This window comes from Scyliorhinus torazame, chromosome 10 (assembly GCF_047496885.1).
Source record: "Scyliorhinus torazame isolate Kashiwa2021f chromosome 10, sScyTor2.1, whole genome shotgun sequence".
NCBI lineage: Eukaryota > Metazoa > Chordata > Chondrichthyes > Carcharhiniformes > Scyliorhinidae > Scyliorhinus > Scyliorhinus torazame.
In genome coordinates, this window is record NC_092716.1 from 214,432,771 (window position 1) to 214,446,451 (window position 13,681).

The 13,681-nt window shown below is 42.7% G+C and overlaps 1 protein-coding gene and 1 long non-coding RNA gene across 2 annotated transcripts in view; one reads left to right on the forward strand and one right to left on the reverse strand.

The window, feature by feature from the left end:
* LOC140384554 (uncharacterized) overlaps positions 1–13,681 on the reverse strand; it is a 98,281-nt gene that overhangs the window by 41,752 nt on the left and 42,848 nt on the right. The window lies entirely within an intron of this gene.
* Positions 1–13,681, forward strand: part of tesmin (testis expressed metallothionein like protein) — a 48,902-nt gene that overhangs the window by 6,498 nt on the left and 28,723 nt on the right. Inside the window, exons 2-4 of the mRNA XM_072466772.1 lie at positions 876–889; positions 3,231–3,302; positions 6,031–6,133. Coding sequence (XP_072322873.1) covers positions 876–889; positions 3,231–3,302; positions 6,031–6,133 — 189 coding nt within the window. The remainder of the gene's footprint in view (positions 1–875; positions 890–3,230; positions 3,303–6,030; positions 6,134–13,681) is intronic.

The window sequence follows — 13,681 nt, forward strand, 5'->3', positions numbered from 1 at the left end:
CCAATAAGAGCCATTGTCTTCAAGGCAGGATTACACAGGATATACAACACAGGAACAGCCATTTATCCCAACTGACTCATGCTGGTGTTTAGCCGCATGGAAGCCTCCTCCCAACCTCCCTCATCTAATTCTACCATCATCCACCCTCCATTACCTTCTCCCTCCTAAGTTTGTTCGCTTTCACTTAATGTATAAATTCACTTCAGCTACTCCTGTGGTGGCCGATTCTACATTCTCACCACTCTTCTCACCATAAAGAAGTTTCTTCTGAATTCTCTAGTGGATTTCTTGGTGATTATCTTATATTGATGGCCTCTAGTTACATTCTTCATCACAAGAGGAAAGATTATCTCTATATCCACTCTATTATAAAACATTTCAGAATTTTAAAGAGTTCTATTAGGTCATTTTTCGTGTAGAGAGAAGAGACTCAGCTTGCTCATCCTTTTCTGATATGTATACTCACACATTGCCAGTATCATTCTTGTAAATCCTATCTATATAAAATGGTGACCAGAATCGCATGGTCTAACCAAGGTTCAGTGAAGGTTTAGCACAACTTCTCTACACTATAGTTCTAGCTGTCTACAAATAAAGCTGAGTGCTTGGTTTGCCTTTTTTATGCCCTTGATAACCTGTGGCACAACTTTTATTTTTACTACAGGATCGCTTTGTTCCACTAACCTACCTCAACCCATACCATCCAAATAATATGTGAGCTCCTTATTCTTCTTACCAAAATATACCACCTCACATTTATCTGTGCTGAACTTCATTTGTCAATTGATTGCCCATCTGCAAATTAATTATGTCCTCCTCAGTATCCGTTTATTTGGTGTAATCTGCAAAATTAAAAATTTTGTTTTTAATTCCAGTCCAAATCATTAATGTAAGTTGTGAACAATAGTTGTCCCAACACTGATCCTTGTGGGACACCACTTCCCACCTTCTGCCACTCTGAAGAACTATTTTTTAGTCTCACTCCCTGCTTTCTTTCTTGAAGTTACCTAACAATCCATTCTGCCACATGTCCCCGACTCTACATTCTTTAACCTTCTTCATCTAACATAGGACAACTTGTTGAAGGCCTTTTGAAAATCTAGTTATGTTACATCTCCTGAATTACATTGTGGATTCTCATTGTTACTGTCTCAAAAACTTCAATCAGATTGTTCAAGCAATTGACAGAAATCTTTGGATACTCACTGTCTTCAGGTGATGTCCCGGAGGACTGGAGAATAGCCAATGTTGTCCCTTTGTTTAAGAAGGGTAGCAAGGATAATCCAGGGAACTACAGGCCGGTGAGCCTTACGTCAGTGGTAGGGAAATTACTGGAGAGAATTCTTTGAGACAGGATCTACTCCCATTTGGAAGCAAATGGTCATAGAAGGCAGAGAGTAGCAATGGAAGGGGCTTTTCTGATTGGAGGGCTGTGACTAGTGGTGTTCCGCAAGGATCATGCTGGGATCTTTGCTGTTCGTAGTATATATAATTGATTTGGAGGAAAATGTAACTGGTCTGAGTAGTAAGTTTGCGGACGACACAAAGGTTGGTGGAATTGCAGATAGCGATGAGGACTGTCAGAGGATACAGCAAGATTTAGATCGTTTGGAGACTTGGGCGGAGAGATGTCAGATGGAGTTTAATCCGGACAAATGTGAGGTAATGCATTTTGGAAGGTCTAATGCAGGTAGGGAATATACAGTGAAATGTAGAACCCTCCAGAGTATTGGCAGTCAGAGAGATCAAGATGTACAGGTCCATAGGTCACTGAAAGGGGCAACACAGGTGGAGAAGGTAGTCAAGAAGGCATATGGCATGCTTGCCTTCATTGGCCGGGGCATTGAGTATAAAAATTGGCAAGTCATGTTGCAGCTGTATAGAACCTTAGTTAGGCCACACTTGGAGGATAGTGTTCAATGCTGGTCGCCACACAACCAGGATGTGGAGGCTTTAGAGAGGGTGCAGAAGAGATTTACCAGGATGTTGCCTGGTATGGAGGGCGTTAGCTATGAGGAGAGGTTGAATAAACTCAGTTTATTCTCACTGGAACAACGGAGGTTGAGGGGCGACCTGATAGAGGTCTACAAAATTATGAGGGGCATAGACAGGGTGGATAGTCAGAGACTTCTTCCCAGGGTAGAGGGGTCAATTACTAAGGGGCATAAGTTTAAGGTGCGAGGGGTAAGGTTTAGAGGAGATGTACGAGACAAATCTTTTATACAGAGGATAGTGGGTGCTTAGAACTCGCTGCCGGAGGAGGTGGTGGAAGTAGGGACGATAGTGACGTTCAAGGGGCATCTTGACAAATACATGAATAGGATGGAAATAGAGGGATACGGACCCCGGAAGTGTAGAAGATTTTATATTAGACGGGCAGCATGGTCGGCACAGGCTTGGAGGGCCGAAGGGCCTGTTTCTGTGCTGTACTTTGCTTTATTCTTTGTTTTTTGTTCAATATTTTCTCTTTTGAAATTCATGCTAACTGTTCAATATAATATGTTTTGTTTCTAGACACCCTTTTATCCTCTCCTTTAGAAGGGATTCCATTATTTTTCTCCCATCAACACTAAGCTCACTGGTCTATAATTCTCAGCATGTTCTGTTTCCTTTCTTAAAAACAGGAATTATATTATCTATCCTCTGGTCTTCTGGCCGACATCTCGTTCTATTGACTTATTAAATATGTTTTTAAACTTCATTCAAGGGGTGTGTGCTTCATTGGCCAGGCCAGCATTTAATGTCCATCCTTAATTGCCATCGAGAAGGTAGTGGCGAGCTGCCTTCTTGAACCGCTGCTATCCATGTGGTGTAGGTACACCCACAGTGCTGTTAGAGAGTCAGTTACAGGATTTTAACCCATGTATGAATTTTGCCCTGTGTATTAATGGCACTGCTCCCCCTAACATAAATTAGAAATGAAAATGACTGGCAGCTAAGATCATTCAAATTGATAGGAATCAATAAAGGATGCAAATTAATTTGATCAATTTGGTTAAGAATTTCCTTATGAATAATTACTTTAGTTAGTATTTTACAAATGTAGTATTATTGTCAATAGCTGGGATGATTGTCAGTGTCAGGACACTGAACTCATTCGCAGGAATTCTCGCCTGCTCATTTCTAACAATTGGAACACTTACATGGCTGCCCTGATTGAATACATTAACAACTCAAGTTTTGAGAAATAGTTCGCAAACACATTGTGAGATCCATTTTCTTTCTTTCAGATTGCCAATAATGACAACAGACTCAAGGTCTAAAAAGCCCTGTAATTGCACCAAGTCCCAATGCCTCAAGCTGTAAGTGCACACAGAAAAAACGCTCTGCACGTTTCACACAGAAATATGGAATAGAAAGAAGCTTTCAATTATTTTGTGGTTGAATTATACCATAGTGTTTAATGCAGATCCTTCAATAGCACTAATGGGTGGCACGGTAGCACATTGGTTAGCACTGCTGCTTCAAAGCGCCAGGGTCCTGAGTTCAATTCCAGCTTAGGTCACTGTCTGTGCGGTGTCTGCACGTTCTGCCCATGTCTGCGTGGGTTTCCTCTGGGTGCTCCGGATCCTCCCACAAGACCCGAAAGACATGCTTGTTAGCTGAATTGGACATTCTGAATTCTCCCTCTGTGTACCCGAATAGGCGTCGGAGTGTGGTGACTAGGGGATTTTCACAGTAACTTCATTGCAATGTTAATGTAAGCCTACTTGTGACAATAATAAAGATTATTATTAGGTTACAAAGCAAACCTTACCTCTACTGCTCTTGTTGTTTCCCTTACAAATGAGAGAGAAAGAATAGCCAAATGATTTATTGACCCCAAAATGAGAGGATGTCAGATCCTAATCTCATGTGTGCGATTCTTGCTGTGTGTGGGAATATTGGAAAGCTATAGCCTTTGTTACACACACAAACATTTGATGATTAGTTGGACATCTATGTTTGGAGCTGTGATTATATAGCCCAGGATGTTGGGTATAGTTGCCAGCTATCTTGGTCCATTAAAAATTAAACCAGAGACTCCAGGACAATCCAAGGCAATCCAATGAAAGTTTGGGCTGTCCTTGAGACTGTTGTAAGACTTCACTTCTTAAATCTCACTTACTTAACTTTGGACCTACAGTTTCTGAGATATTGACAAATCAAGTTCTGCTTAAAGTAAATTCCAAATCAGGGAGTTTACACTAATAGTTGCACAAAGAGGAAACATATGGACCACCCGAGAAAAACAACTTGGTAATTGAATTTTCAGTTCAAGGACAATGCCACATCATTCTATTCCGATTGCAGTACTGGTATCTTTTAACCGCCTGTCTTTATATACCCTTTTTCAGCGGTGGGCCTGGGTTCTTTATTGATAGGACATTTCTGTTCTAAAAAGTATCCTCATTACAAAATGTTCCATAAAGTGCTGAGTCCTTTGTCTGAATCATTGAGTCAAAGTCTGCCTTCAATTTACCATCCACCTTCAAAGACTTGTTAAACAGAATGCTCAGGACTACTTTTCTTGGAGGAAATTTAACAGCCCCTGCCCCTGGTGGGCATACTTTCAACAGGGAGGGTGGTGAAAAGGATGGGGAGGGGCATGTGAATAAGTCAGTACTGCCTTCCCAATCTGGTCCTCATAAAACGGGGATGGGTAAGGTGTCCACAATGCCAGGCATATCGAGGTCCTTAACTGCCCAATTAAGTGGCTGTTAGTAATAATAATAATCTTTATTAGTGTCACAAGTAGGCTTACATTAACACTGCAATGAAGTTACTCTGGAAAAAGGGGCCTCACTCCACCTCCACTGCCATAATACGTTGGGAAGTGGAGGGTGGATGAGAGTAGGAAGGCTGTTTTTCACCAAAGTTGATGAAAGGACAAGAAATAAGGGAGATACCTCCTTCAGGGGGTGTACTGTCCACATCAGGGGCACCTCCCCATCGGATGATATCCTTGCCGTTTGTGCCTCCCTGCCTGGCTTCCAAAGGTGCCTGATCCATGCCTGCCTAAGAGCTCACCTTGTCTGGTGTCCATGGCACATATTTGTGGGCCTCCTTGCAGCCCCAGCAGCTGCCATTACTCTCTTCCGATCATGCCAGGACTATAAGCTCTCAGGGTGGGACTTCATTCCACTGACAGGACGGAAGTCCAACCCTCAGCTCGATAAGGTCACCAGCTGAGTATTATGTCCTTTTTAAAGTTGACTTTTCCTTCAACTCCCTCACAACTCCCTCAAGCCTTCAAACTTACTTTCAAAAGGCTCCGTTGTTCCTGTTATTTTTATCAGGCTATTGAAACATAAAATGTGTCACTAAGCTCTATATGAAGTAATTAACTTTGTATTCCAGCAAGCATATAGCTTGCAACTTTCAAGTTTGAATAGGCCTTTGGCCTTTCAAAGCGTGCTGGTAAAATTGGGTTAATTTTTGAGTTCAATCCAGTTATTTTAAACCTGTATTCATTGCCAGGCTGTTTTAACACAAGAGTGACATCATGGAAGACAATGTAGCGATGCCATTGTGGTCAGGAGGATGGTGCGCTGCTATTTATAGTTGCTTATTGAAATTATATTATTTAATTTTGGATAGCATTCAGGAAAGATGTGTGGAACAGCTCATTAATGAAAAAATTTGACATGATATTAAAGACCCCAAGTGATTGGGTGACATTTTTCACATCCACCTATTTCTAGACAACGGTAATGAATTTCATAATTACAGAGTGTAATTGGCAGAACCATGAAAGAACATTGTTTGCTTGCTTCCTCAAGACAAAAATAGTTAAAGCACAAGGAAACCTAAAGAGCTGAAGGGAAGCACAAAATAGCTTACAAAAATCAAATATCTCAAGATGAAGCAGATGTAATTAAACAACTTACCAAAATGACTCATTATTATAGAAGTAATTGGTCTGTATTCCACTTCTTCCATGTAAACCTTACTGCACTTAAGAAATACGAGAAGATCTTGCAGCTTAATTACACTTAATCTGTTGTGGTATATTTGTTTTTGTTTTTTGTTTTTCTCCCTGTGCTGCAGATACTGTGATTGTTTTGCCAATGGTGAATTTTGTAGCAACTGCAACTGCACCAACTGTTTTAACAACTTTGAGCATGAAGCAGAACGGTTCAAAGCTATTAAGGTAAGACTATGCCAGCTTTGTCAGGTTCGCTGCATTGTCTCAGTTCAGTGAGAAATGGTTTTGTTTTTCATCCTCGTCCTTCTCAATCTGTCTTTGACAAAATTGACCAAATCCTCCTCCTCCAGTTCTTCTCCACCATCATCCGGTGAGGTGGAACTGAACTTACCTGGTTCTATTCTTATCATAGTCAGAGAATCATCTGGCAAAGACTCCTCTTCCCACTGCCACACCGTTACCTCTGAATTCCCGTGAGGTACGATCTTTGGCTCCCTCCTATTGCCAATCTACATGTTGGTCCTCAGTAACATCACCTGAAAACACAATGTCAGTTTCCACATGTATGCTAATCAGCCCCAGTGCTACCTCCCACCCTCTCTCTTGGCTTCTTCACTGTCTCTAGATTGCCACACTCCTTGGGCGGAATTTAATCTAGGTGTATGGGGGGTCACAAGTTTGGCACTTTAACTGACCAATGGCCGGCCTTACAGGATCAAAGACCCTGGGAGTTTCTGGCTAATCAGGGACTGAAGACTCCTCATTATTGTCAGCACCACTGGGGGAGTGGTGGTAACTCCTGCCAATACACCCACCCGAGGCCCAGGATCAGTGAGGGACAGGTGTGAGGGTAGGATGAGATTGGGGAATAGGGTCACTGGCTAAGAGGGTGGGTATAGGAGGCTGCCTCTCAGCAGGCGTCCACTTTCTAATGCCTGATATCAGACTACTTTTGAATGAGGGACACCCCCCTCCCCCTCTCTCCTCCCCCAACACCTCCCTGCCTGATTAAATGCCCACCCTGCCTCTAAACCTGACTTTAAAAAGACTGCAAGTAAATTACCGAGTGGGTAAACATAGCTGCAGTAAATTTTCCATTCCCATCTCCAGTCCAGTGGAAAAATGATGCAGGGCAAAACTGTTAGTTTTTCCAATTACAATGCCAAAATTATGAAATTGAAATAGACTTAATTAAGAAGCCTGAAATGATAAGAGTAGCTACATTTTTAACACTGCTGGGGAGGGACTGCTAGAAAGTGTATACTACGCTAAATCTAACAAACAGGCAAAGAAAAAAGAGGTTTTGAACACCTTGAATGCAAGTTTTGAACCCTGAATGAATGTTGCACATGCAAGGTATGTATTCAACACTTGATTTCAAAGTGAAATTGAAACCATTGACTGGTACATCATGGAAGTAATGCAGCTAGCAGTCATGTGAATTTGGACAATTAAAAGATGAGCTGACTAAAGATAGATTGGTTTTCGACGTGACACACCCTTTGGTGAGAGCACGTCTACTGAAAGAGATGAGAAACTGACAGCAAAATAAAAACAATAGACGTGTGATGAAATGTGGAAGTTGTGAAACGTGAGCTAAAGCATTGGTGTGACAGAGCAAACCAGGAGATACATCATGCGGAGATATGATGCAGGCCAAAAGAGCTGAGCAATTGCAAATGGAGTGCAATTTGTGACAGTCATGAAGACTGCAGAGGGAATGTATCAAGCGAACAAGAAGTGTCAGAAAGACACAGGTGCATCGTGCAACATAATGTCCTTCTCAGATCTATGTGAAACAACTCGGCATAGTGATCCAAAAATTAAGTCCTCGAAAGGAAGATTGAGGCTATGTGATTTCAGGATACTCATACCGAGATGACAAATTAGTCTGACAGCCCAATGCAAAGGCAAGAAGGTCAATCTAGAATTCCAGGCCATAGATGGGATATAACGGCCACTCATTTCAGCTGATGCACGTCAAAAGCTTAGCTGGGAACCCTGAACATGCCAACAGAGATTCACAACATGACGCAGTACGCAAAGCCATTGACGGCAGAACAGACCCTAGAGTACAAAGATGTGTTTGCAAAGGTGGAGATGTCTACTAGGGGAATACGACCTCGAGGTAAATGAGAGTGAAATACCAATTCGGCATCAGCCGAAAAGTGTTCCAGCTGCCCTCAAGTCAAGCCTCAAAGACACGATTGAAGACCTGGAAAAGAGGGGAATAATCAAAATTGACAACTCCTACAGACTGCATTAGCAGAATGGTAGCAGTGAAACAACCTGAAAAGCTGTGAGGATGCTTAGACCCAAAAGGTCTAAACAAAACACTAAAAAGCTCTCACTACCCTGTGCCAACCATGGAATGAATGTTGCTGCAACTTGCCTAGGCAAAGATATTCACTACCCTGGATGTGAAGGATGGTTACTGGCAAGTGAAACTGGATGAGAGCAGTAGCGTTCGAATGACATTCTGGATGTTGTTCAGGAGATACCGATGGTTTTGCATGTCATCCTGCATTTCCACAGCTCTAGAAGAACATCAACACAGGCAACACGTGATTGTTGTTAAGAAAGAGTTATTGGAACTTTAATTGTTTGATCTACTGCACAAAGGGGATACAGGTGGCACTGTGGCATTTTGGAGAAGTGATTGCTGATCATAATAAACTTGGAGTCAAGAAGTCAAGACTTGCTTTCTAGCTTTTATTGTAGCGTGACCATTGGAGCTTAACAATGGTCAGTTGTCTTCCCGGAATGGAAGCCATAGTGGGTGGTCTGCGAGTGTATGAATGTGAACGCAATGGAAGAAGTCATAGCTGACCACGATCAGAATGTAATACAACTGCTGGAGAGAGTTTGCCAGATCAATCTGAAGCTGAAAAAGAACAAATTGCAATTAAAGACGCCCAAAGTCAAGTACATAGGTCATGTATTGCCAGCAAAAGGTCTTCGCCTAGGTCCTGACAAGGAGAGAGTTGAAATAGTGTTGCGGCAACCAGCCGATGCGAAAGCAGTGCAACAATTTGCTGGATTTGTGAACTATTTAGCTAAATCTTTGCCTAATGTATCAGCTGAGTGTGAACCATTATGCAAGCTCATTGCTAAGGATGTGCTATGGTTTGGGGAACAGAAGCACTGTTCACTAAAATCAAACGAGTGATGACAACGTCAGTATTGAAGTATTATGATGTCAATGATGAAGTCAATTTGCCGTGTATCACCAGTGAGATGGGTCTGGGAGCAACTTTGATGCAGTAAGGACAAGCAAGCAGTCATTTTTGCATCCAGGGCATTAACTCAAACTGAAAAACATTATGCTTAGTTGGAGAGAGAGTGACCAGCCATTGGTTTGCCTGTGAGCATTTTCATCAGTCCATTTTGTTTTTGGAGCAGTTCTCTTTCTGTGACAATTCAAAGTTGAGCTTTAATAACATCATAAATGGAGAGTCCTTGAGATGATCACAGATTTTAGGAAAATGCTTCTATCCATCCAGAAATAAAACCCTCGATTACATTGTTTTCTGAAAGATTCCAGGATATCTATCTCCACTATGCCATCCAGAAAATAATTGTAAAGCCTTGAAAGTTTCAGTGCTTCTGTGGAATTTCATCATGTGACAGTAAGTGGGGTGTTATACTCAGGTCCTGATATTTGCAAGAAAAGGGCATGGTTGAGGGGTAAAACGTAGTGAAATGTGGAACTTGTTCAAGGAACAGGTACTACGTGTCCTTGATATGTATGTCCCTGTCAGGCAGGGAAGAGATGGTTGAGTGAGGGAACCATGGTTGACAAGAGAGGTTGAATGTCTTGCTAAGAGGAAAAAGGAGACTTATGTAAGGCTGAGGAAACAAGGTTCAGACAGGGCGTTGGAGGGATACAAGATAGCCAGGAGGGAACTGAAGAAAGGGATTAGGAGAGCTAAGAGAGGGCATGAACAATCTTTGGCGGGTAGGATCAAGGAAAACCCCAAGGCCTTTTACACATATGTGAGAAATATGAGAATGACTAGAGCGAGGGTAGGTCCGATCAAGGACAGTAGTGGGAGATTGTGTATGGAGTCTGAAGAGATAGCAGAGGTCTTGAACTAGTACTTTTCTTCTGTATTTACAAATGAGAGGTGCCATATTGTTGGAGAGGACAGTGTGAAACAGACTGGTAAGCTCGAGGAAATACTTGTTAGGAAGGAAGATGTGTTGGGCATTTTGAAAAACTTGAGGATAGACAAGTTCCCCGGGCCTGACGGGATATATCCAATGATTCTATGGGAAGCAAGAGATGAAATTGCAGAGCCGTTGGCAATGATCTTTTCGTCCTCACTGTCAACAGGGTACCACACCTGGGGATTGGAGAGTGGCAAATGTCGTGCCCCTGTTCAAAAAAGGGAATAGGGATAACCCTGGGAATTACAGGCCAGTTAGTCTTACTTCGGTGGTAGGCAAAGTCATGGAAAGGGCACTGAAGGATAGGATTTCTGAGCATCTGGAAAGACAGTGCTTGATTAGGGATAGTCAGCACGGATTTGTGAGGGGTAGGTCTTGCCTTACAAGTCTTATTGAATTCTTTGAGGAGGTGACCAAGCATGTGGATGAAGGTAAAGCAGTGGATGTAGTGTACATGGATTTTAGTAAGGCATTTTATAAGGTTCCCCATGGTAGACTTCTGCAGAAAGTAAGGAGGCATGGGATAGTGGGAAATTTGGCCAGTTGGATAACGAACTGGCTAACCGATAGAAGTCAGAGAGTGGTGGTAGATGGCAAATATTCAGCCTGGATCCCAGTTACCAGTGGCGTACCGCAGGGATCAGTTCTTGGTCCTCTGCTGTTTGTGATTTTCATTAATGACTTGGATGAGGGAATTGAAGGGTTGGTCAGTAAATTTACAGCTGATACGAAGATTGGTGGAGTTGTGGATAGTGAGGAGGGCTGTTGTCGGCTGCAAAGAGACATAGATAGGATGCAGAGCTGGGCTGATAAGTGGCAGATGGAGTTTAACCCTGAAAAGTGTGAGGTGGTCCATTTTGGAAGGACAAATATGAATGCGGAATACCGGGTTAACGGTAGAGTTCTTGGCAATGTGGAGGAGCAGAGAGATCTTGGGGTCTATGTTCATACATCTTTGAAAGTTGCCACTCAAGTGGATAGAGCTGTAAAGAAGGCCTATGGTGTGCTAGCGTTCATTAACAGAGGGATTGAATTTAAGAGCCGTGAGGTGATGATGCAGCTGTACAAAACTTTGGTCAGGCCACATTTGGAATACTGTGTACAGTTCTGGTCGCCTCATTTTGGGAAGGATGTGGAAGCTTTGGAAAAGGTGCAAAGGAGATTTACCAGGATGTTGCCTGGAATGGAGAGTAGGTCTTACGAGGAAAGGTTGAGGGTGCTAGGCCTTTTCTCATTAGAACAGAGAAGGATGACGGGCGACTTGATAGAGGTTTATAAGATGATCAGGGGAATAGATAGAGTAGACAGTCAGAGACTTTTTCCCCGGGTGGAAGAAACCATTACAAGGGGACATAAATTTAAGGTGAATGGTGGAAGATATAGGGGGGATGTCAGAGGTAGGTTCTTTGCCCAGAGAGTAGTGGGGGCATGGAATGCACTGCCTGTGGAAGTAGTTGAGTCGGAAACATTAGGGACCTTCAAGCAGCTATTGGATAGGTACATGGATTACGGTAAAATGATATAGTGTAAATTTATTTGTTCTTAAGGGCAGCACGGTAGCATTGTGGATAGCACAATTGCTTCACAGCTCCAGGGTCCCAGGTTCGATTCCGGCTTGGGTCACTGTCTGTGTGGAGTCTGCACATCCTCCCCGCGTCTGCGTGGGTTTCCTCCGGGTCATAGATCATAGAATTTACAGTGCAGAAGGAGGCCATTTGGCCCATCGAGTCTGCACCGGCTCTTGGAAAGAGCACCCTACCCAAGGTCAACACCTCCACCCTATCCCCATAACCCAGTAACCCCACCCAACACTAAGGGCAATTTTGGACACTAAGGGCAATTTATCATGGCCAATCCACCTAATCTGCACATCTTTGGACTGTGGGAGGAAACCGGAGCAGCCGGAGGAAACCCACGCTCCGGTTTCCTCCCACAGTCCAAAGATGTGCAGGTTAGGGGGATTGGCCATGATAAATTGCCCTTAGTGTCCAAAATTGCCCTTAGTGTTGGGTGGAGGTGTTGACTATGGGTGGGGTGCTCTTTCCGAGAGCTGGTGCAGACTCAATGGGCCGAATGGCCTCCTGCACTGTAAATTCAATGATAATCTATGATTAATCTAGGACAAAGGTTCGGCACAACATCGTGGGCCAAAGGGCCTGTTCTGTGCTGTATTTTTCTATGTTCCATGTTCTATGTTCTAGAGTAACCTGCAAATCCCAGGAAAGTGCAAATCCTTGCAAATCTGACCCTCTTCCACCCACAATGAAGTATGGTTAAGTATTGACCCTAAAATGTCAGTTCCTGAACCACCTCTGACTGGTGGGTCTAGAGAATAAACCATGACAAGAGGGCACTCGATAACATATAGAATTGAGAAACAATTCAGCAGATTAAGACTCCACCTGAATCCTTTGTTATTTCAAATATTTGTTCAGTTGGGGAGTAATACGAAAATGACTCAGTTGCATTTTCATTCAGGGTATTCTAATGTGAAAACATTTGCTCTATTAGAAAGTAACTCCTCATCTATAGTTAGTCACCTAGAGAGCACTCAAAAGATATGAATTTTATTATGCATTTTTATTTGTTGTGACAGTATAAATCTCACTCTTAATGTTATTGTTTCCCCTCTTCTAATCTGGACTATAACTCTAGTTTGTGTGGGGAGGGGGTTAGGGGGATGACTGCACAAATTTTCCTTGAGCTTGCATCTTCCCAGACTGAAGCTGAAATTGGAACTTGGTGGTATCAGAGATCAAACGATGCCCTCCCCTTATGTGACAGAGTGCATTGGTGGCTGAAACTCAGTAACCCAGGGTACATTTGGACTGCATGACTTGTTAGCTTTGAGTGATGTCAAGTTATTTAGCACCTCCTTTCTATCTATCCTATTCAATGCTTCTGTTCTTTCTTCTACTGCTGCAACATTAACTTTACCAGATATCTCAGAGGCGCATGGTGTTGGGGTGATTATAGAGAAATGGAGGGACAAGGCCACAGAAGGATTTGAAAAATAGGATGGGCATTTTAAAATCAAAGTGTTGCTTAACCAGGAGCCAATGTAATTCAGGGAGCACTGAGGTGATAGATGAACAGGACTTCATAAGAATTAGGATATTAAAAGCTGTTTTTACTGACCTTAAGTTTAGGGTTGTGATGTGACTAAGGAGAGCAGGTAAAGGACTAGTTGGTCCTGTTCCATATTCAGCCTGTTATATTCCAAATAGTGCAATTTGCTCACGTTATTATGCCTACCTGACCCTCCTTCCCCTGCAGCCACATTAGTCTTTAGTCAGCAGTGCACAGATGTATAAAACAATGTATTATATACAGGAACAAACCAATTTGTTACATCTCATCAGCAGCATCATGGGAAAGATCTCTATCAAATGAATCTTGGAATTCCCCAAGGTCCAGCGAATAATGGGTGGCACCTTTTTGACTGTGTTGGTCCCTGACTAAACCAGGGTATATGCATCAACTAGAAAGGCTGCCCTCAATCAATGCCCAGTCTCTGTGGACATGAGTTTTGAATATTTCAAGGTATGCCTGATTCCAAATACCAGTCATGATGTTCCTGACTCCCACCCGGAGATAACTCCA